General features: G+C 36.7%; 1 protein-coding gene across 1 annotated transcript in view; it reads left to right on the forward strand.

Annotated features, from left to right (window-relative positions):
* Window positions 1-2,573: 2,573 nt before the first annotated feature.
* CCDC178 (coiled-coil domain containing 178) overlaps window positions 2,574-24,901 on the forward strand; it is a gene marked incomplete at both ends in the record, with an annotated part of 351,176 nt that continues 328,848 nt past the window's right edge. Inside the window, 3 exon segments of the mRNA XM_082853050.1 lie at window positions 2,574-2,631; window positions 13,826-13,915; window positions 22,594-22,733. Coding sequence (XP_082709176.1) covers window positions 2,574-2,631; window positions 13,826-13,915; window positions 22,594-22,733 — 288 coding nt within the window.

The raw sequence follows: 24,901 nt of genomic DNA on the forward strand, positions 1-24,901 counted from the left end.
AGCATCATAAGTTACTATAGTACAGTATCAAACCACAAACCATAGAGCTTATTCAGATTTCACCAGTAATACATGCACTTATTTGTGTGTGTATATATAGCTCTATGAAATTTTATTACACGTATAGCTCTGTGTGAGCACCACCCTGATCAAGATACTTAACTGTACATCATCATAACACTCCCTGATGTCACCCCTTTCCCACCTTTAGCCCTAGACAACCAATGATTTGGTCTCCATCTCTATAATTACGTTATTTCATGAATAAAATGGAATATGCAATACAAATCTTTTTGAGATTGGCTTTTTTTCACTTAGCATAATTAATATGGGGTTCATCCAAGTTGTTGAGTATATAGAGACTCTGTTCCCTTTTACTGTGGGGTAGTACTCCACACTACAGATGTATACAATTTGTTTCACTATGTACCACAGAAGGTCATCTGGGTAGTGTGCAGGTTTTGGGTAGTATGAACAAAGCTCCTAAGAATATTCTTGCATAAGTTTCTGAGTGAAAATAAGTTTTCCTTTTTCTGGGATATATGTTTAAGAATGCAACTGCAGGGTCATACTGACAGTCATTTTTAGTTTTAAAAGGAACTGCTAAACTATTTTCCATAGTAGCTATATCATCTCACACTCTAACCAGCAGTGTATGAGTGACCCAGTTTCTCCACATCCTTGCCAGCATTTGGTGTTGCAACTATTTTTTTGTTTGTTTCAGCTGTTCTGATAGGTGTATAGATATCTCACTGAGGTTTTAATTTCTACTTCTTATTGCTGAGAATAGGTTGTGGGTTCTAGCTCCCCACTGGATCTTCACTGACACCTCCTTCACCGGGAGAGGTAGGAGTGCCTAGTCATTGCTTCAGACATGGATGCCACTGACACCACAGAGAGGGTGTGGCCTCATTACTGCTGGACTGCAGTACAAGTTGCGACTCACTATTAAGCTTGCTCTGAGGCCACCCCAGTGGGGAAGACAAGAGGTACTCACTAGTGCTGTTGGGAGGTGTGGAAGTCCAGTCTCCCCACACAGTATCCACTGACGCTGAGATGGGGGAGCATTGCCTCCAACCAGTGGGGATGGAAGTCCTGGATTCCTACAGGACATCAGAGTCTTCTGACATTACCCCAGCAGGAAATTGGGGGTGCCTCGTTTCCACCTAGCAAGAGTGGAAATCATCTAGGCTCCTCACTCTGCCTTTGTGGGGTCAGTTTTTTCTGTGGTGTTTGGCTGGAGTGGAGAGGTTATTATCCAAATTTATTCTCCTTGCTAAGCTGCCCCTTTCCTGATCCCTTGGCTAGAGAGAGCAGGCTTTTGTCAGAGCGTTATTTGGTCTGCATGCATTGGCATATCTGGATTTCTGGTTTCTTTAGCTTCAAGTATGGGATGTATCAGACAAAAAGAAAATCTTGGAAACTCACCACCTCATTGTTCCTCTGATCTCAAGGTGCCTAGCCAGTCTGCCTTCTTCTCTCCACCTTTCAAAGTCTTATGATTGTTTTCTATATAATGTCCAGGGTTTTTTGTTGTATGTAGAGGAAGGAATAGGGATAACTACATTCACTCCATCTTCCTGAAAGTGGAGGTTGAGCACACTGAATTTTATGCTTGCTTCTGTATTTTCTGTATTGTTATATTCAAGATAGTTTTTTTCCTGAACTTTTTCACTAATTCTTTCTTCAGTCTTGTCATACCTGTTTTAAATTGAACCAGTGAGTTTAGGATTGCAGTTACATAGCAGTTTGCAGTTCATGGATTTCTAACTAGCTTCTTTTCAAATCTGCAATATCAATTTACATAATTTTTAGTTCTGAAATTTAAAATGTTGATGTTATATTTATAAACATGTTAAGCATAGTTGTTAGGTGGTTTATATCTGGTAATTTCACACTCTGGAGTAACTTTGGATCAGTTTCTGCTATCTTTCCTTTTCTATTGACTTGTGTTATCTAGTCCTTTTGTGTGCTGGGTTCCCTTTGAGTTGTGCTGGGTAAGAATCACCTTAATTCACTTTCGTCACGTGAGATTTTGAGGCCATTATTGCAATCAAATTACATTGGTAATTCTCTCTACCTCTGTATATATTTGACTTGGTCCATAATAAAACATATTTTAAAAAAAGGAACTGAGGGAATGTAAAGAAGAGATGACAGCAAGGTTTAACTTTATCATATGAAACAATGTAGGTTCTAGAATTCCCAAAGGGCTTTGAGCCCACAGCTTCAATGATGAATACTAAATTATCTAGTACTCAGGCCCAGTGTCTGTTTAAGCTAACAGCAGAGCAGGGGATCAAAGATGCCTCTTTAATGAGAATTTTTATATTTCGTTTTCCTAAATAGGTTCATAGAAGTCATCACAGGAAAAAGAGTATATTGTTGGTTTCCTTACATTTTAACATAATTTAGTATTGATTTTTACATATATAACTTGCATACTATTAGAAACCTATCCTGATGTTACCAGTTCTTGAGTTGACAATTTTTAGTGTAATTAAAACTAATTTTGCTTCATGATAGTTAAATGTTTTTCTTTTTAATTAGGTTTCAAAGGACTGTAAATAATCATGCCTGAAAATAAGATAATTTCCTATTCTTCCACTGGAGGAGAGCAAACAAAGAAAGGTAAGTTTATCCTTAAGTGATTTTCTTTGAAACTAGGTCAAAGATAAATGTGACTCAGGTCACTCACAGAAGACAGTTCTAAGGACAGTAGTGTTCTCCAGGACCAGGGGTCACAAAACCAAAATTTACTGGGATCAGGAAGGTGAGGTAAGCAAAAGGAGTAAATCAGTTTAAGGAAAACCTACTGTATTGGATTATAATCAATTTCTTATATAATTACTACTGAACTACAGTATAAGCAGTACCATAGGTAGGTAGTACAATGGTCTGCTGGAGTCAGCTCTTACTAGCTCATGTGAGCCAATTGTATACATCTCTTCTCAAATCCACTCCATTGACTGGTTGAAATTGGTGGTATGGTGACAGGTGGTTATTAAAATTTTACCAGCACACCACTGAAGAGAAACATACAAAATGAAAAATGAAAAAAAAAAGTATAATTCTATTTTAAAAATTGTATTAGATTTTACCACATTACTTTGCAACTTGGGCCCCTTTTGCATCTTTTAGTCTGCATCATGTTAGCAATATCATGTCTTTGCCTGATACGGAACAGAGGTCAGTAAATTATAGCCCATGGGCCAAATCTGGTCAGCAGCCCTTTTTGTACAGCCCAAAAGCTAAGAATAGTTTTTACATTTGTAAAGGGTTGTAAAAAGAAACAAAAGAAACAAAACAAAGACGAATATGCAACAGAGACAGCATGTGACTCACTAAACCAAAAATTTTTACTACCTGGACCTTTATAAAAAAAAGTCTACCAATCCTTGGTATAGAATTTTGTCTCAAATACTTAACTGGGAACAATAGTCTTCATATGAGTTATCCATTGCTGCCCTAAGGCCATGTAACAACCAACGACAAAAAATGCAGGTACATAGAGCATCATAAACATTCATTTTAGCTCACTTGTACTGGGTGGTTCTCAAGTGGGCCCAGGAAGGCTCACTCACACAACTGCAGTAAGCCACAGGCCAGCTAAGCATCATTACAGATCTTGCTCATTTGAGCTGGGCCTTCACAGGCCTAGGGTGTTGGCTGGGAAAACCACACTGACCCAGCCCTGCACCATGTTGTCTCTCATACTCTTACAGCAGCCTGACCTCGTGGTGTACGAGGGGGAACAGAAGGTCACAAGGCCGAGGCTCAGAACTGGCACCCTATCATTTCTGCTATATTTTATCAGCCAAAGCAAGTCATAGGCCCAGCCTAGAGTCAAAAGGCAAGGGATTAGACTCCACCTCTTAGTGGTAGATGCTGCAAAGTCACATTGCAGAAGAAGGTGAACACTGGAAGGAGAAAATTAGTGGGGCTATTACTGCAGTCAAAGCACTGCAGTCTCATTTGGGCTCTAAAAGAAAGCAGTCATTTAGTATTCCAAACATAGTTGAGGATATCACACAATGGATTTCATGTAGGATTACGAATCTTGCGTAGGATTTTTAGTGGCTTAGCACCACAGTTACTTTCAGAATATTTCAGTAAGTTTGTTTTTTAGCTCTTTATTCATTCTATCAATATTATTTGACAAAACTGATGTTATTTCATTTTCACAGATTTTGTGTAGTGATGTTTAAGCAAAAACTTTTCATGTCTGGAAAATGACTTCAACCTCAGATTAGCAAAATGGACTAGGTTTCTCACATAAAACAATTTTCCCAAAGATACAATTTGGAAAGAGATAGGATAATCAAATTATACTTGTGCCTATCTCATGTTTAAATATTTGAAAAGAACTATTGAAAATTTTTGGATTAATTATAATGTTAATTAAAAACTAATAGTTTGTTCCAAGACTTCAGAGAGCTGAGCTGGTGGTTTCCCTCTGAATAACCTGACAAAGACTCTTTATTTTGTACTGGAACATAAAATGACCAGTCCATACTGGATTGCAAGCAAAAGCTCTTGTTTGTGGTACATTAGGAGAAAGTTAATCATGTTAAACACGACAGGACACCTACTTTCCGTCTATGCAATGGAGAAATATACAGTCAGATAAAACCACACATCACATTATACAGTGGAATCTAAGGGTTCTTTGATATAGGTTATTCCTGCAAATGCATACAAAATGGAAATACATCTGGCTGGCTAACTGTGTGGAAAATAATATGGTTAATAAATTGTCTTTTGAAATGTACTTAGTAAGTTCAGGATATTTGTATTTAAATGACATTAGGACCAGTATTTGGAACGCTGGCATAAACAGTGATTATCAGTTAAAATTAATTTCTATCTCTTTGGCATCATACCATCATTAAGCTCCCTATCCTCTTTGTAAGACAACAACAAATACTATAAAGAACATTCAGCTTATCAAGCAAAGCATTGAGATGTCCATGTTCAAACTACAGAAACTTAGCAGTCTTAGCAAATTTTAAACTTTTAAGCCCAAAGCAATCTTTGCTGGATGATGTATTGAACCTAATTATGTACCAACCTTTGAAAAGGTTTGTCATTAACATCACAAGAAGACAACTTCAGATCTTATTTATTAACTTCTACCAGATGATATTCAACATAATAATACTCTTCTTCACGTCAAAAATAAATCCTTTCCTTATATTGTGTAAATCACCCTGCAACTACTGTGGTTATATCAAAATTCTTATTATACTATAAATAAGCTTAGCAAACTGGATGATTATTCTGTGCTCTCAGTTGAAATAAAAAATAAAACAAATTATTAAACTTTCCAATTGTTCTGTAGAGTCACAGCCATATCTTAAACATGCTGACCAACAGTATTTTCACATGACTCCTATTTACAAAGTTAGCTCTGGGATACTAAGTTCTATTACAATTAAAAGTACATTTTTACAAACTTACCACCTGTAATATTTGGATACTCAGGCAACATATTCACTAAGTGCATTTCATGGCAGCATCACTTATTTACTTGTATTAAGATACTGATAATGCCTTAATTTTTCTATGTATTGTTTTTCATATGCATCCTTTCCATATAAAAGGCAGAGACTGTATAATATTGTTTTTTTAGAGAATAGCACCTTTCTATGTTGAAATAGGAAATATTTCATACATGTAAAAATATCTGTAACATATATGTAAAGGACAACAAACACTGATAAAATCGAGTGTCTGTGCACTCATAATGCACATTAAGAAACAGTACACTGTGTTCTCTCATCTCTTCCAAATCACATTTTTATATATTATATGTAAATATGCTAATATACCTTTATTATAGTTTTACATAATCTCATAATTTTAACTGTCATTAATTCACTAATATTAGACAATCTGAAAATGAATTAATATTTTTACTTTCTTCTATTGTTTAGTCTAGATCCTTTAGTACTCTGTTAAATGTAGGCAATAAAAATGTGCTCACTTATCTCCCTGTTCCTGATTTTTAAGATAAGACTTTTAATGTTTCACCACTAAATATGATTTTTTTAGTATTTTTATAGTTTACTATAAACTGTGAACATGTATTGAATTTTATTTATTTCATTTGGTTAAACTTTACATGTATTGATACAATATTGTTAATAATGTTTTATTTTTATATCCTCTGTATGCAATATTTCTGCTTTACATTCATAAGTTGTATTTGTTTCTTCTGTTTCTTCTCTTTGGTCTTGATCAATTTTGCCAGATGTATTCATTGGTGCTATATTTTTCAAAGTGGTAATTTCTCACCTTTTAAATAATCTCTAGGGTTGTTTTCTTGTTGTTGTTGGTTTGCTTTCTGTTAATTTCAGATATTATTGCCCCCTTATCTTCCTTCTACTTTCTTTGGGTTTGTTTTCCCATATATTCTTAATTTGGATGCTTAAATCACTAATTTTCAGCCTTTTTTCTTTTCTAATATAAATTTCTTAAAGTTACAAATTTCCCTTCACATATCATAGAGATAATAAAAAGGACTGGATGTCAAATCAGACTCACATGAAAATTGACTCATCATGCAGAGATTCACTCAGCATGTGTAGCTTTATTCAGTGCTGGTATCAATAATACTGTATTTAACTTTAACAACTTGAATTATAATTCATACGCTACCATAAAAATTCACCTCTTTCAATTGGGTATTTTCAGTATAATCACAAGGTTGTGCAACCATCACTATTATCTAATTCCAGTACACTTTCATAACCCCAAAAAGCAGCCCTATACCATTAGCTGCCACCCCCCATCCCAGCCCCTGGCAACCACAAAGCTACTTGCCTTTCGGTAACATCGTGGGCCTGGTGGGTGTCGACCAGTTCCTGGTGAAGACAGGCACCATAACGACCTTTGAGCATGCCCACTACACGCACGTGATGAAGTTCAGTGTAAGCCTGGTCTTCAGGCTCGCTGTGGAAGCCAAGAACCCGGCCAACCTGCCCAAACTGGTCAGGTGGAGGGGCTGAAGCCGCAGGCCAAGTCGGATCCCAGGGAGCAGTGCATCATCAAGGAGTCGGGGAGCACATCACTGCAAGTGCCGTTGAGCTGCACCTGGTGATCTGCCTGAAGGACCACACTTGCATCCCCTATCAAGAAATCCAACCATGTCATCTGGTACCGTGAGACCGTCTCCGAAAAGTCAAATGTGCTTTGCCTGTCCAAGACCTGCAACAAGTGCAATCCGTTGCACATGGAAGCGTGGCCCTTCCCCAATGACCTGGCGGTGGACAGCAGGAGCGCGGTGTCCACCCACCAGGAGGTCAAGTATTGGCCTGGCCAACTACCTGGAAGAGAAGTACGAGTGGGATGTGGCCTAGGCCCGCAAGATCTCGTGCGCCGGCACCAGCCCCGATATCCCCACCGACATCACCAGGGGTGTGCAGTCCCTCAACGAGAGCAAGTACAGCGTCGTGGCCGGCCTCCAGTGGCGACGCTGTGCCAAGAGAACACGCGGGGCGTGCGCTTCGAGGTCCTAGATGCGACGCCGCCCGGGATGCCACTCAGATCGCCCCCACCGTCCGCCCGGCGCCGCCTCCATGCCGCAGGCTGACAGCCAGCGCGGGTTCCTGGAGCCCAGTACCTTGCGGAGAGCCGGCGTCAGGAAGAAGTGCTTGCTGGCGTCCTGTACAGAAGCGGGGCCGCGTCTTCGAGGAGTCTCAGGTGGCCCGCACCCCCATGTCGTGAAGGCCTACCTGCCCGTCAGCGAGCCCTTTGGCATCACCGCCAACCTGCGGTCCCACACGCGCGGGCGGCCAGGTCTTCCCCCGTGTGTGTGTGTGACCACTTTCAGTCCTGCCCAGAGGCCCCTTCGCCAACACCAGCGCCCCAGCCAGGTCGTGGCGGAGACGCGCAAGAGCAGAGGCCTGAAGCAAGGCAGTCCAGCTGCACAACTTCCAGAACAACTCACGGAGCAGCATCTGCTCCGTCCTGAGTGACTGCAGCATCGAGCCGCGAATTCTCCTCAAGATACCGCGAGAACGTCCGGACGCAGTGATGCTCCGCCTACGGGATTTTAGGTTTCACTCGGTGCCACCTCTCAATGTTAACGCTTGATAACCCTTTCTGCTGACATTTATATCAGGACTTCCGAGGTAACAGAATTGCCCTCACAGCAGGGATTTATTTGGCAAGTGGAGGGGGTGGGGAGGGGGGATGGGAGACCGTTTTGGACTTTTCATAGAAATGAATTGATAAAATACTTGGCATTGTGTGTCTGCCTTCTTTTAAACTGGAATTCTGTCGAGATTCTTTTTTTGTGGTGGAGTAATATTCCATGGGATGTATATTCCACATATTTTTTTTTTTTTTTTTTTTTTTTTTTTTTGCCGTACGTGGGCTTCTCACCGCTGCGTTCTCTCCCGTCGCAGAGCACAGGCTTCGGACGCACAGGCCCAGCGGCCATGGCCCACGGGCCCAGCCGCTCCGCGGCAGGCGGGATCCTCCCGGACCGGGGCAGGAATCCGCGTCCCTTGCATCGGCAGGCGGACTCTCAACCACTGCGCCACCAGGGAAGCCCCCCACATATTGTTTTATAAATTCATCAGTAGATGGGTGTTTGGGTTGTTTCCACTTTTGGACTATTATGAATAATGTTGTTATGAATATTCAAGTACAAGTTCTTATGTGGACGTCTATTTTCATTTCTGTTGAGTCTACACTTTGGACTGGAATTGCTAGGTCATTTGGTAACTTGATATTTAACTTTCTAATTGCCAATTTTTTTCCAGAGCAGCTGCAGTGTTTTATGTTCCAAATGGCAATGTATGAGGATTCTAGTTTTTCTACCCCCTTGTCAACACTTATTAAATTTTGTTATTTTTTTAAACTTTATTATAGCCATTTTAGTGGGTGTGAAGTGGCATCTTATTGTGGTTTTGATTTGCATTTCCCTAATCACAAATGATGATCAGGATTTTTAAATATGTTTACTGTCACTTGTATGTGTTCTTTGGAGAAATGTCTCTTTAAATCTTTTGCCCATTTTTAAATTGGGTTATTAGTCTTTTTCTGTTCTTGAGTCATAATAATTCTTTATATCTTTTAGAAACTAGACCTTTATTAGATATGTGATTTATGAATGTTTTTGCTCACAGTAGGGGTTGTGTTTTCTCTTTTTGGGGGAGTTTATGTGAGTTTTTAAAAATTGAGCTACAGTTGATGTACAGTGTTTCAGGTGTACAGCAAAGTAATTCAGTTATTTTCACTTTCTTGACCGTGTCCTTTGCAGCACAAAAATTTTTATTTTCATGAAGCCATTTAATTTTTTAAATTGCTTGTTCCTTTGATGTCATATTTACCCCTTCATTTTCTTATAAGAGTTTTATAGTTTTAGCTCTTGCATTTAAGTTTATGATCCATTATGAGTTAATTTTTGTACATGGTTTGAGGTAGAAATCAAAATTCATTCTTTTACATTCATATATTCAGTACTATCTGTTGATAAAAAGACTATTCTTTTCTCATTGAATAGTCTTTGCACCCTTATAAAATTCAACTGACCGTAAATATGGGTTTATATCAGGAATCTCACTTCTATTTCATTGATCTACATGTTTGTCCTTATGCCAGTACCACACCATCTTGATTATTTAGATTTGTAATAATTTTTGAAATCAGGAAGTATGATTCCTCCAACTTTGCTCTTCTTTTTCAATATTATTTCAGCTAATCTGGGTCCCTGGCATTTCCATGTTATTTTTAGTTTGAGAATTTCTGAAAAACAGCAACAACAAAAAGCTGCTGGAATTTGATAGAAATTGCATTGAACCTATAGATCAATTTGAAGAGTTTTGGTGTCTTAACAAAATTGTCTTAGAATCCACTAACACAGGATATTTTTCTATTTATTTAGGTATTTAATTTTTTCAACAGTTTTGTAGATTCTAGTGAAACTTGTTTAACCAAACAAGTCTTGCACTTTTGTTAATTTTATTCCTAAATATTTTATTCTTTTTGATGCCTTTATTAAATTGTATTTTGGCTGCCTTTAATTTTCTTGCCTAATGACTCTGGCTCCAATCTTCAGAACAGTATTGAATAAAAGTGGCAAAGTGTAGCTATGATTATCTTTTTCCTGATCTTAGGGGAAAAACTTCATTCTTTCCTGTAATATCTGATGTTAGCTGTGGATTTTTCACCTTTGTGAAGGAAGTTTCCTACTGTTCCTATTTTGATGAGTGTTTTTATCATGAATGGGATTGAATTTTGTCAAACAGTTTTTCTACATCTATTGAAATGTGTGGTTAGTATTGCATTGATTGATTTTCATACGTTGAAACATTTCTGGAATACATCTCACTTGGACATGATGTATAATTCTTTTTATATGCCACTAGATTTGGTTTGGTAGTATTTTTGAGGATCCATGTGCATAAGGAAATATTTTGTGTATAATTTTATTTTCTTATAATATTTTGTCTGATTTTGCTGTCAGGATAATATGGGGCTCATAGAATGAGTTGGCAAGTGTTCTCTCCTCTCTGTATAATTTTTGGCAACGTTAAAGAAGCATCAGTGAGGCATTCTTTAAATATTTGGTGATATTCACCAGTGAAGCCATTTGGCCAAGGCCTTTTCTTTGTGGGAGGATTTTTTATTACTGATTTAATTTCTTTACTTGTTATAGTTCTGTTCAGATTTTCTGTTTTTTCTTGAGTCAATTTTGATAGCTAGTAGCTTTCTAAGAATTTGTTCATTTCATCCAGGTTATCTAATTTATTGGTAGAATCTTGTTTATAGTATTCCCTTATAAACCACTCTGTAAGATAGTAATACCCTTCTTTCATTCTTGGTTTTAGTACTTGGAGTACTGTCTTTTGTTTTGTGTTCCCTTGGTTAGTACTCATGGGAGAAATGGCTACTCAGGTGCTTTGCCCATTTTATAATCAGATTATTTGTTTTACTGCTGGTGAATTGTATGAATTCCTTGTGTATTTTGGATATTAACCCCTTATCAGATATATGGTGTGCAAATATTTTCTCCCATTCTATAGGTTGCCTTTTCATTATGTTGATTGTTTCTTTTGCTGTACAGAAGCTTTTTTATTTATTTATATTTATTTTTTTTAACTTTTTATTTATCATTTATTTTGGTTGTGTTGGGTCTTTGTTGCTGTGTGCAGGCTTTCTCTAGTTGCGTTGAACGGGAGCTACTCTTTGTTGCAGTGCACGGGCTTCTCATTGTGGTGGCTTCTTGTTGTGGAGCACGGGCCCTAGGCATGTGGGCCTCAGTAGTTGTGGCACATGGGCTCAGTAGTTTGTCACACGGGCTTAGTTGCTCTGTGGCATGTGGGATCTTCTCAGACCAGGGATTGAACCCATGTCCCCAGCACTGGCAGGTGGATTCTTAAGCACTGCACCACCAGGGAAGTCCCTGTGCAGAAGCTTTTTAGCTTGATGTAGTCCCATTTGTTGATTTTTGTTTTAGTTGGTTGTGTTTTTGGTGTCATAGCCAAAAGATCCTTACAAGAACAATGTCAAGGAGCTTTTTCCCTGTGCTTTCTTTTAGGAATTTTATGATTTCAGGTCTTACTTTTAAGTTTTTAATCCATTTCAAGTTAATTTCTGTGAGTGATGTAAGATAGGGGTCCAGTTTCATTCTTTTGTATGTAAATATCCAGTTTTCCCAGCAACATTTATTGAAGAGATTGTCCTTTCCTCATTGAGTAGTTTTGGCTCCCTTGTCAAATATTAATTGATTGTATATGCATGGGTTTATTTCTGGATTCTCTGTTTTGTTCCACTGATCTATGTGTCTATTTTCATGCCAGTACCATATTGTTTTGACTGTTAGAGCTTTGTAACACAGTTTGAAATAAGGAAGTGTGATGCCTCTAGCCGTATTCTTCTTTGTCAAGATTGCTTTGGCTATTAGGAGTCTTTTGATGTTCCAAATGAATTTTAGGATTTTAAAAAAAATTTCTGTGAGAAATGCTATTGGAATTTTGATAAGAATTGAGTTGAATGGACATTTTAACAATATTTACTCTTCTCATCCATGAAGAGTAACTCTTTCCATTTGTTTGTGTTCTTCAATCTCTTTCATCAGTATCTTACAGTTTTTGGTATATAGATGTTTCAATTCCTTGGTGAAATTTATTCCTAAGCATTTTGTTCTTTTCATGCTATTGTAAATGAGACTGTTTTGTCTGATGTAAATATATACAAGGTCATAAGATATATATATATGATCAGATACCGCTGATACCTTTTGGTTTCCATTTGCATGGAATATCTTTTTTCATCCCTTCACTTTGAGCCTCTATGTGCCCTTAAAGCTGAAGTGAGTCTCTTGTAATAGGATATATATATATATATATATATATATATATATATATAGTTGAGTCTTGTTTTTTTTTATAATTTGCTCAACTACTCTGTGCCTTTTGATTGGAGAGTTTAATTCATTTACATTCAAAGTGATTATTGATAGGTAAGGATTTCCTAATGGCATCTTGTTGATTGTTTTCTGCCTGTTTTGTAGTTCCTTTGTTCATTTCTTCCTCTCGCTATCTTCCTTATCGAATATAGCGGTATACTCTGACTCCCTTCTTTTTTTCTTTTGTGTATCTGTAATACTATAGGTTTTTGCTTTGTGGTTACCTTAAGGCATAAATGAAACATTTTATAGATATAACAGTCTGTTTGGAGCTGATAGCAACTAAATTTCAATCACATACAAAATCTCTGCCCTTTTATACCCCACCCTCCACATTTTGTGTTTTTGATGTCACAATTTACATCTTTTATATTTGGTATCTATTAATAAATTATTGCAGTTATAGCTATTTTAGTACTTTTGCCCTTTAACTTTTATACTAGGGTTAAGTGATTAATATACCACTGTAGTACGGGAGTATTCTACCTTTGAATATATACTTACTTTTACTGATGTGTTTTATATTTTCATGTTTGTGTGTTGCTAATTTGTGTTCTTTTAACTTGAAGAACTCCTTTCAGCATTTCTTGTAAAGAAAGTCAAATGATGATGAACTCCCTCAGCTCTTGTTTGGGAAACTCTTTCTCCTTCATTTCTGAAGGACAGCTTTGCCAGCAAAGAAGCTGAGGTCCTCTGCAGAGCAGGCCACTGTAAAGCATGATCACTGCTGCTGCATGACTGATACTGGTAGCCTCTGCCATTCTTCCTTGTGCCAAGCCATCTTTATACTTCTCAGCTTTGCTGATCTCTGCGTGGGATGAAACCAAAGATGGTCCTTTGTGCAGTGCCCCAAAAGGGTGGGGAAGCTGGTTGCTCACCCTTTCCTAGTGAGAGGAACTATTTCAGACCAGAGTTACCTCTTGGCACTGAGCAGTGTGGACCTAGGGGGTGGGATAATGCAGACAAAATGAAACTGTCTTCCTTTCGTTTTTGTGTGGTTATTCTCTGTTGTTGTTGTTGTTGTTCCACTGTGTTGCTGAAGTTTTTTAAGTGGACTCTTGAGCTCTCCCAGGGCTGTTTTTGTTTGTGGATAGCTGTCTAATTGTTGAAGTTTGTTGGATGGAGTCTAGGGTCTCCTACCCCACCATTCTGGTGATGTCACTCTGGATGATCTCTCTGCTTTTAATAGCTGCATGCTATTTTGAATACCTTCTTCTGAGAGTTAAGCCAAATGAAAAACACGGAAAACATCTAAAGATATTCTACTGTGGGTTTTGTTTAATATCAATATTTTAGTTGCTTTTTCAAGGACAGCACTTTCACAACATAGTTTTATACATTATTTTGCTTATTTTAAAAATGAATATTAACTGTTCACTGAAATTTTTGTTTTCTTTTAAAAAGACAATGCCACATCACAAGCTTTGGTTTTATTTGGTGCCCCTAAGGAAGCTGTTGAGATTATTCATGAAAATAAAATGACAAATACTGAAGGTAAGGACTGAATCTAAATTGTATAGTAACCTATATAAGCTATATTTATATTCACTGATTAGTTTGTAATGTCAGTGTTAAATTTTTATTAAGAAATACACTGTAAATATCATTAATAGTTAACAGAGTAATGATATATAAGAATATAATATTTTAATAAATTTTATTAATAGTATATTGTTAATTAAAATTTGGTTCATAAGAATTGTTTACAATTTCAGAAATGTATGAATTTTTGAAATAAACATTTTCTTTATCCTTCATGCCAGGACTGGCAAGTGCTAGAAGCTTTCTAGTTCATTGAGGATACGTTTCTTAGAAGAAAAAGAATAAGGACTAATGTTTTTGGTGTGTGAAATCCAGAATTAAAAATTGTTCATTGAAAATCCATGAAACATTAGCTCAGAAAGTGTTTCTGGTATCTTATGTTGTAAGAAGTAGAAAGAGATGATGAAATGTATACATTTTATGTATAGAGTTTCATATTTGTTTCTTCTCAGATCATTCTGGTGGAGAACTCCATATTTATTAAAATATTTAATCTAAATTTTGGTAAATCTCTGCTCTGCAGGTTGTTAGTTTGACAGGATAAAATTGGTATAAGTTACCCTTCTGATTATTTATCTGTTTCTGTTCAATAGAAATCTTGAATAGAATTTTAATGTTCTGGCTTAGAGTTTATTGCCCAGTGTTAGTTATGGGCCATAGTTAGTTTTAGACAAATTTTTTAAAATATCAAATTATTGATTTATTAACCAATTAATTCAAGACACTGGAATATACATGTGCTATTAGGGTGCAGAGATATTTAAGAAATGATTCTTACATGGAATGTATAATCTTGCAAACCAAATAAAATATAATTATACACCAATTAGTACAACACAATAGAAATGGATGGTTGTATAGAGTAACAACAAAGATGACACAAAGTATTTAAAAGGTTTGCAGCCAATTCCAGTTTGTGACCATGGGGTTTCCCCACCACTAAGCCATTCTTGGACACCAGCTGGGTGTCCTACAATTCAACTCAATTCTAACATCAGCTACCCAGAGATAGTGTCAGATCCCATAGGTTAAGGGCTTAGTCCTACAAGTCTACCCCTTGCCCCACTTCAGATGCCAGTCAAAAGCCCAGTTTGTCACATGTGCTTCTGACCAACCACTATAGATTGGTGGTTCCAATTACACCCCTCCCTGCCTTGGTTTTGACTAATCTGCTAGAGTGGCTCACAGAACTCAGAGAAACATTTTATTTAGTAGATCACTGGTTTATTATAAAAGGATATAACTCAGCAACAGCAGATGGAAGAGATGCGTAAGGCGAGATATGGAGGAAGGGCACAGAGCTTACATGTCCTCTCGAAGTGTGCTGGTCTCCCCAAATCTTCATGTGTTCACCAGCCTGGAAACTCTCCGATGATCTCTATCCTTTTGAGTTTTTATGGAGTCTACGTTACATGGGCAAGATTGATTAAATCATTGGCCATTGGATATTGATGCACCCTCCAGCCCCTCTCCCCTCCCTACAGGTCGGGGCGGGACTGAAAGTTCCAACTCTGTAATCACAAGATTGGTTCTCCTGAGTCCCCATCCTTAGGTGAGGTCCGAAAGTCACCTCATTAACATAACAAAGGACACTTTCATTGCTCTCATCAGTTAGGAAATTACAAGGGTTTTAGGAACTCTGTGCTACAAACACATGAAGACCAAATATATATTGCTTATTCTAAAACACAGTATCACAGTAGTGTATGACAAATGAATACTGTGGACAAGAATCTTTAGTGTTTCGAGTAACACCAGTTTGTATGGCCGCTAAGAATTAAGAGGATTGTTAATGGATAAGGACAGATTTGAACTGAATCTTGAAGGATGTATTTGTATATGAAAAGAAACGTGAGGAGGGAAATTAAGCAAGAACCACAGAATGAGTCAAATAATGTGATGAAATAACACAAAATACGGAAAAAATAGATTACTTGGACTATAGCATAGGAAAGATTCAGAAATTTAAAGATAATTGGTTAAAATAAAGCTAGAAATGATTGAGGGGCAGTCAAGAAGCATTTTGAATTTCAGGCTCAAAAGTGTGAACTTCATTATTGCTCAGTCTCTGGTCCTATATAGATTCGATTGGAGATATTATGTTACCAAATTCTTTCCTTGAAAGTATGAGTCTGAGTGCACTATGCAGAATTATTTGGTTACAGAAGGAAATATGGAAACTATTCACCTAAACAAATAAGCTGCTGGATAGTTCTCCAGAAAAGATAGGTTTATTTGGGGTCAGCAGATTTGGGGTGTGAAACCACAATGAGCCATGTGCAAGTTCCCCCAAGGCAAGAGAAGGAGAACCCTTTAATATAAGGGAAAAGGATGTTGGGAGGGCTATAGTAAACAAAGAGCCCATGGCTTTTCATTGGCTGAGTCCTTGCCAGGAAGGAAGAGGAGTCCTCCTTCTTGTTGGGCTCTGTTATCATCACAGGGTGTGAGAACTCTCCCTGCTGGTCTCTTGACTCTAATTGAGGTTTCTGTTTATTAATTGCTATAAAAATGATTATCTTATTATGGTTGGTGCTTAAGGTAATAAGGGTTTGATCTATGAATGATAAACGGATATGAAAGATAGGAATTAAAGAGATTACAAAGGAATTGTTAAGATTTGGTAAACCGACTGGGTATATTGTTACAGGAACTTGAAAAGGAGGATTCAACAATGGTTTAACTGTTGCAAACTTTGATAACGGGAACAGAGAAGTAAGAAAGGAAAGGAATGGAAGATGAATTTAGTTTTAGGAATACTGGCTTTGCGAATGGGTTTGGTCCTTTTAAGACTACCTCTGGCTTGCTGTCCTTGACAAAGTCCAAATGTTTAATACCAAATATATTGGAGATGGGCCTGAAACCGAAATTTTCATCTTGGTATGTCTTTACTCTCTCATCAGTCTTTTATTTGCCAAATAGTTCCTGATTATTGACTCTGTGCCAGACACCATGCTCACTGCTTGGAATGTATCAGATCCCTGCCACCCTGCCACCTCCCTCTGTACATCTCTGTAATCTTCTCCAGCTCTATATCTGGTCATACAAATGTGCTCATTTTCCTCTGTAGCCTTTCTGACTTTGGCATTTTAGTTTACTGATGTCATGAATTTATTTCCTTGTTTGTGGTATATCAGTTTCTCAAAGAGTACATTCTAATTTTACATTCCCATACTGCATAGGATCTAGCAAGTCCATCCTTCCCTTCCCTACATTCAGTGCTAGGCTTGGGCTCTAGGAAGGACAGGTTTTGGAATACATTTGGCAAGGAGTTCAGTGTAAAGTTAAGTCTAAAGATGTTTACTTAGGAGTCAAGCACTCAGAGGAGATGACTAAGGGAGAGAATATAAAGGGGAAAGATTATTTCTTACCAAGTAGTCATGATTAAGGAATATGAGGAGAAATAGGCAATGAGGAAGTAAAAGAAAGCTATTAAAGAAGAACATTTCAAAGAAGTATTTTCTACTATATTCTGTATAATGAGTTAAAAGAGAAGGAGAGTGGTACAAGGTTATTGAATTCTGTCACTAGGGAATGGCTGGTGGTCTTTGTAATCAAACAAATTTGTTGAGGTAAAATTTAAGTATAATAAAATCTACTCCTTTTAAGTATACAGTTCAATGACTTGACAAGTGTATACATCCATTTAACCACCGTCTTAAACAGGATATAGATACTCTTTTCAGAAAGTTCATTCATGTTCTTTGTGGTCACTGTCTCTTCACTCCACCCCTCATATCCACTGATATGATTTTAGTTTTAACATTTAAAAATTTTAAATAAGTGGAATCATTCCATTTGTGCTCTTTTGTGTCCAGTTTCTTTCAAAGACTCAGAAAGAGGTCTGTGAGATTCATCCATGTTGTTGAATATATTAGTAGTTTCAATGTTGCATATATTAGTAGTTGTTCATTTTATTACTCAGTATTATTCCCTTGCATGAGTGCTGTATAGTTTATCTATTCAACCATTGATGGAAATTTGGGCTTTTCTAATTTGGGGCTATTATAAATAAAGCTGTTATGAATATTTACACACAAGTCTTTTTATAGATGGATTTTTATTTATCTTGGGTAAATACATAGAAGTGGAATGCTGAGTCATATGATAAGTGTATGCTTAACTTTTATAAGAAATTGCCAAACTATTTTCCAAAAGTCATTTACAGTTCCACCAGCAATATATGAGTTATAGTTGTTCTATATCCTCAGTAATATTGGCTTTGCCAGTCTTTCAAATTTTAGGCATTCTAGTGATTGTGAAGTTGTACTGCACTGTTAATTAAATTTGCATTTTTCTGATGATTAATGAAGCTGAGCATCTTTTTACATGCTTATTAGTCATTTGTGTATTGTCTTTTGGAAGATTCCAAGTCTTATGCCCATTCTTTAGTGGGTTGTCTTCCTATATAGGAAGTTGTAAATTTTCTCTGCACATTCCAGATATAAATCATTTGTTGGATATATACATGTTTTCTCCCACTCTCTTGCTTGTTGTTTCATTGTTTCATATTGTAATATCTTTTTGAGGCATGATGAATGTTTTGACTTTGATGAAGTCAAATTTATTTTTTTAATGTTTCTCTCTCCCCTCCCTTCCTTCCTTCTTTCTTGCCTGTATTTTAAAAATACTTTTCTATTATGTCCTGGCCTATATTGTTTCTGATGGCAAATATAGCAGTTATTCATATCCATGTCCCCTATATGTAATGTGTCCTTTTGTTATCTGGCTGCTTTACAGATTTCCTCTTCAATTGGTTTTCAGCAGTTTGGCTATGATGTTCCCAGACATAGTTCTCTTTATATTTTAATTGTATGAGATTTGTTGAGCTTCTTGGATGTGTGAATTGATATTTTTCATCAAAGTTTGAAAATTTTTTGGCTGTTATTCTGTTATTTTTCACTCCAAATTTCATTCTCCTCTTCTTGCAGAACCTCAACTTCACATGTGTTGGACTGATGGATTTTTTCCTACAATTCCTTGAGGATCTGTTCTTTTTTGTTCATTTTTCTTTCTCTTCTTCAGATTGGATAATTTTTTTAAATTTATTTTATTTGTTTATTTTTGGCTGCATTGGGTCTTTGTTGCTGCACCTGGGCTTTCTCTAGTTGCGGCGAGTGGGGGCTTCTCTTGTTATAGGACACAAGCTCTGGGCATGCAGGCTTCAGTAGTTGTGGCACACGGGCTCAGTAGTTGTGGCTCGCTGGCTCTAGAGCACAGGCTCAGTAGTTGTGGTGCACAGGCTTCATTGCCCTGCAGTATGTGAGATCTTCCTGGAGCAGGGCTCGAACCTGTGTCCTCTGCACTGGCAGGCGGACCCTCAACCACTGCGCCACAAGGGAAGTCTCTAGATTGGATAATTTTTATCAATTAATCGGCCCATTCATTCTTTACTCAGGGAAAGGTCTCCTTCTCCCTTCCCCCACCCCCAGTGTATAACAAAACTAAAAGGAACTTTGTTTTTCACAAAAAAAGTTAAAGGTACTTTCTGTTTATCACACAGAGGCTTTGCAAGGAGAAGAAATTATTGCTAAACTTAAGAGCACTAGCTTATTCTACATTTTGGGAAGAAAATCAAGATGTTAAAAGGAATAATCAAATGTGGAAAAGAAATCTGTGTTCAGATAAGTTTTTTACTCAGAGTGCTGAAGTCAGATAAAGGAATGATACAGTAACTGGGGTGATGGATGTAAAGGAATTACATATTAAAATCAGAAGAGAAGGAAGGATGGTAGTGATAAAATCTTAAATTATTGGGCCTGTGTGAGTAAATTATGTAAGAATCAAGTTCATCGAGCAAGGAGAGTTGACAGTTAATGAACATAAACTGCCATTTGCCCACACAATCAGGCTGACGGTATTTTTTCTCAAACGAAAGTTTCATGTTGCAGTCTCAACAAACCTCAGCTCTGGCCTACGTCCAGCAGGATCTTGCCCTTATGCATTGATTCTGAGCGAGGAAATTGGAGTTGGGCAGATTTTTAGAGCGAGTGAGTGTCCTGCCTGAGCTTAATCCTTGAAATACTCACCCTGATCCTTTGTGCACAGGCTTCATGAGGAGGAGCTCTATCCATTTGTGTTTAACTGAAACTGTGGCTTCATTGTATCATGGAATTTTAGGTGAAAATGATCTTATATAACACCCTGCCAACTAGTTCATTTATTCAGTGAGAAATCTGAGGTTAGCAACTGAGTAGTTTTAGCTTAAAAAAGCACAGTTACTTATCAGTCAAGTTGAAAAATGAGTGACCATGGACACCTAGTTTTGTGACCTAAGTGTATCTATAATGTGGGCAAAATTAAAAAGAAGTGGAAAGGAAAGTTTTAACTTACACTGTGCATGTATTAGAATAAAGCAGTAATAAGAACTCCTGAATTCTTGTTCTTTCTTGTGCTGCTTGTGATGCCATGTCTTCTATAGACTTTCAGTGCAAAATTTAACTTCACAGTATTTCATTTTCCCCACTTAACCATATATAAAATGTTAATCCTAAACCATGGAGTGTGGTGGAAATTAATTAATACTCACCTAGTAGGTTGAGAATGGCACACGTAGAAAAATGTTAAATGAGTCATTGCTATCCTTGTTTTCTCCACATTTAATGAAGCAAAACAATGCTTTTGAGTATAAGGGCAACTGCCTGGTTGCTAAATGTGCTATATTAAAACCTTATTTCTTGGGGAAGGGCAACATGCCCTTATCAGGACGTTTGGATAAGAGATTAATGTGTACTTTTTACCAGCTTATTTTTTGGTCCTTTGTTACAGAGATGAAAAAAACTATATATATATATATATATATATATATATATATATATATCTGTATGAACTAAAGAGGTAAAATGGAATATAGCACAAAAAAATAGTCATACTGAGTATATGCGTTCACTATGGTCAAAACATAGTAAAATACATTAGAATATCAGCATTGATATCTTGAAGGAAAATTTGAATTTCAAAAACAAGTGATATGTGAAACTTTTGAGAGGTGCCCTGAAATATATTTTAAGAACTGCTTCTCTTTATTTTGCCACATTTAAAAAAATATAAAAACAACCTTCATGGTATTGCTTACACTCTAAAGCCAGAGAGATATAGTTCAAGTCCCAGCTCTCCCACATCCCAGCTCTGTGGAATAGGGCACTTTATATAACCTCTCTAAGCTTTGATTTCCTCACATGTGAAATCAAGAGAATAATCTCATTTCATAAGATTGTTGTGAGGATTAAATAATATGTGGCATCAAAAATACTTAGCACAGGGCTTCCCTGGTGGCGCAGTGGTTGAGAGTCCGCCTGCCGATGCAGGGGACGCAGGTTCGTACCCCGGTCCGGGAAGATCCCACATGCCGCGGAGCGGCTGGGCCCGTGAGCCATGGCCGCTGAGCTTGTGCGTCCGGAGCCTGTGCTCCGCAACAGGAGAGCCCACAACAGTGAGAGGCCCGCGTACCGCAAAAAAAGAAACAAAAAACAAAACTTAGCACGGTTCCATGTTTGGCACATATTTTAGTGTTCAAAAATGTTTATATATATATATATATTTCTATATGGGCTATTATTTTATATATGGGATAGAGTAAACACTTATAAATTAAACACATGCCATTTTGACAGAGATTGCATTTTTGGAGGAGGATATTATGAGATATCATTTAAAGATATTTAAAAGATTGCAGTTTAAATGAAGCTATCTAAAATATTTACCATCTCTATGTGTTGACATTGAAACAAAAGGCACAGACTGGAGGCAACAGCGTTACTCTGTGTTCCTCAAGGTTAACTGCAATGAGGACATCAGACTGTTCTCCTTGAGGCACCGAGCCTATTCTGTGTCTTGCATTTAAGATCAGTGATTGCAGCTGTAATCCAGACCAGTAGAGTTCTTAGAGGCAAAAAGACTGCAAGTAAGCACTTTGGTGGAGTCTTCACGGACAACATTGCTGTGCTTCTGTAACCTTCAGTTGATTCGGAACATGCCAGGATTAGAATCACTGAGGCACATCAGACTGAGTGGATTTTATGATGAGTACAACTTGAATGCCATAGTGAGAACATCAGTCACTCTTCACATAAGACTTCAATTTTTAGAGATGGAAGGTAGAAAATGAGGTTATTATGAGGATGATAGGGACCTGCTTTTACTTTTTTTTCAGCAAGAGAAACCATGCTGGATTTAAGGAAGAACTTCTTCAATGCCTGAGTGGTTAGATATTATTTACATTGGAACATGTGGGGTCTCTTTAAGGGGAGAATTTAAAATACATGTCAAAGTCATTTTTTAAGTGATTCAGGATCTATTTAGAAAAATGGATTAACTGGTTTCTACCTTTTTTCTTTATTTTTTCATGATGCTGTGGAACACTTTAACTTTTTAACTTGCTTGAAGTTTTATTCTTGCTTCTTAGATTTATTTTTATTTGTTACCGTTTAAGTTATAAATGATCATTTTATTTTAGCTTTCAGATTATTTGAAGCTTAATTCTATAATTCTCTGACATTTATCAATCTGTTGATTAAAGAAAATTTGAGTGTTAGTACTAGTAAAGCAGAATACTTTTTGTACATTCTGAACATCAGGGTTTACTATTCTGTATATGACTGTGAACTGATGTCCTCTGTCTGCTTTATCTATAGGGGTGAATGCAGGCATTTACTTTAGCCACCCATGCCGACGTAAAAGCTGTGCTTTAGTAAACATCCCAGCACCATGTGTCAACAAAGTGATTTCACACATTGAAGATGTGGAGTCTAAAATACAGAAGCATCTGAAAAAGGTAAGTGATAATTAACATGTTAACATTTTTGTAAGCTCTATAAGGCCTATAAGTGTCTGTTACTTAAAGAACCCGGGGAATTATTATTTTTTTTAATGATTCTTGGACTACTTTATAGAATCTTGGCTCAGTTACATAATTTACTAATCTAGACATGTTTTTGATAGTGTCATTTCAGAAGGGTGAAATGACTTATTAAATAGATTTTTTTTTCCCTACGTGTTTGTTCTTTATCCACAGGCAATCATGCTAAGTAGTAATTTCCATAGCCAACTTGACTAGTAAATAAATAGCATTTACATCCTTTTTAGGGACACTAAACTGATTAGATGATTAGCTGAGTACATTGGTGTATAAAAGGACAGAATGCCCTCTTTAATGAGTTATTTTGTTCTAAAGAAATACTCAACAGGTCTGTTAAAAGAGAATATAATGATTCTTCCTTTGTCTTTTTAAACTGATGAAGTTTGCCTTTATTATTCTGAAGGGAGTTCAATCTTGAAATTACTGAAACTTTCAGTTATTTTCAAAGGATGATTTAGGAATGATTAAAAAACCTTCTCATACATTTTATTAATATTATGTTTCTAAGCAATTAATGCACAACTACGCTGCCCAGACAGGAAGATAAGTTTGTCAGAGATTTGTGCTATTTCCCTTCCTTCACCGCTGTTACTGGATCTGGCTCTGAGAGAGTTCTGATGGGCCCTCATCATGCTTGATCTAGGGTGTAGTTTCCTTCCAGAGGCATTAGAGTGCCGTCTTTAAGATCACAGCCCTTAGAGCCATATATTCTGTGAACTTAGATGGGAATCGTGATAATAATATTGTGTTATATAAAGTGCTAGCATATGATATTAGCTATGTGTATTGTTATTTCTACAATATTATTTATATCATTCTGTATTAGTATTATATTTATCTCTGTTGCTTTTTTGTTTCCCCAAACCAGAATACCCCTTCACAGAGTGCTTCGCAGGTCACAGGTCTAATGGTGGCGTGGGCCTTGAAGAGTATATTAAATAGATAGAAGAGAATTAATATTAATTAATATGATACACATCACATGTGTTTTAATTAACAATTATGCATGTTGTTAAAAATGATGAAAATAGATTAATAGGTATTTTAATAAACAATTATAGTAACTGTACTATAATAGCTATTATAAACCATTGTAATAACTCAAAACTGTTGTTGAATTGTTAATGTTATGTCTAACTGATAGATGGGGAAATAATAATTTAAAGTAGTTGAGAGTCTTGTTCAAGGTCATGACAGAATTGGGATTTGAACACACTCCCTCTTTAACAAAGCCCATGTTCATTACCCAATCCTGCTTGGGATTCTGAGCAGTTAATGAACTGTTAAACACTATGGATAATGCGCCAGCTAAAATATTACCTTAGATAAAAGTAATTCACAAAATAAGCTAAGATATTTTATAGCTTATCTTCAGGAAAACTGAAAAACCAGCCTTTTTGTGTAAATATATTATGTAAATGAGCCAGCTGCTATTGTTTGTCCATCCACTCATAGACATTTAACTGCAATTCTGAATCTTGAAAAGAAAATTTTTCAGAGTAGAGTTAACTGTGAACATTTTATCTATACTCCTTTTTGCAAAGAATGAGAAGACATGGAAAAATGATGGAAATAATCACCTGGATAACTTCCTATACAAATAAGAGTTTTGGTTTTATTTTTCTTCCACCTGATTCTCCCAGACTCCTAGAATAGAGATAGTTTTATTTAATTTGGAATGATCTCTACTAAATTGAAAATTTCTTCTTCATTTGATCAATATAAGTCATTAAGATGCTACTATGATTTAAAAGAATGGCTTAGAGAGAAAGTATTTAGAAATCATTCTTTAAAATATAAAGAATATATTGTACAATAATAATAACTGTATCATTAATAACAATGATAATAAAGATAATGTTTATTAAGTGCTTACTGTATATCATAGGCTGTATTAAACAATTAATATGCATGATCTTATTGGATCTTTATGGAAACCTTGTGAGGTAGAAAGTGCCATTATCCCCAATTATGGATGAGGAAAATGATTGCAAAGGTTGATTTCTCCTTTCTCCCAGAGCTAGCATCCACACTAGGTGTATCTGAGACCTATGACCACTCTGTTCACCACTGTACTGAGTCAC

Source organism: Leucopleurus acutus (assembly GCF_964270905.1).
Source record: "Leucopleurus acutus genome assembly, chromosome: 13".
In the NCBI taxonomy this organism is placed as follows: domain Eukaryota; kingdom Metazoa; phylum Chordata; class Mammalia; order Artiodactyla; family Delphinidae; genus Leucopleurus; species Leucopleurus acutus.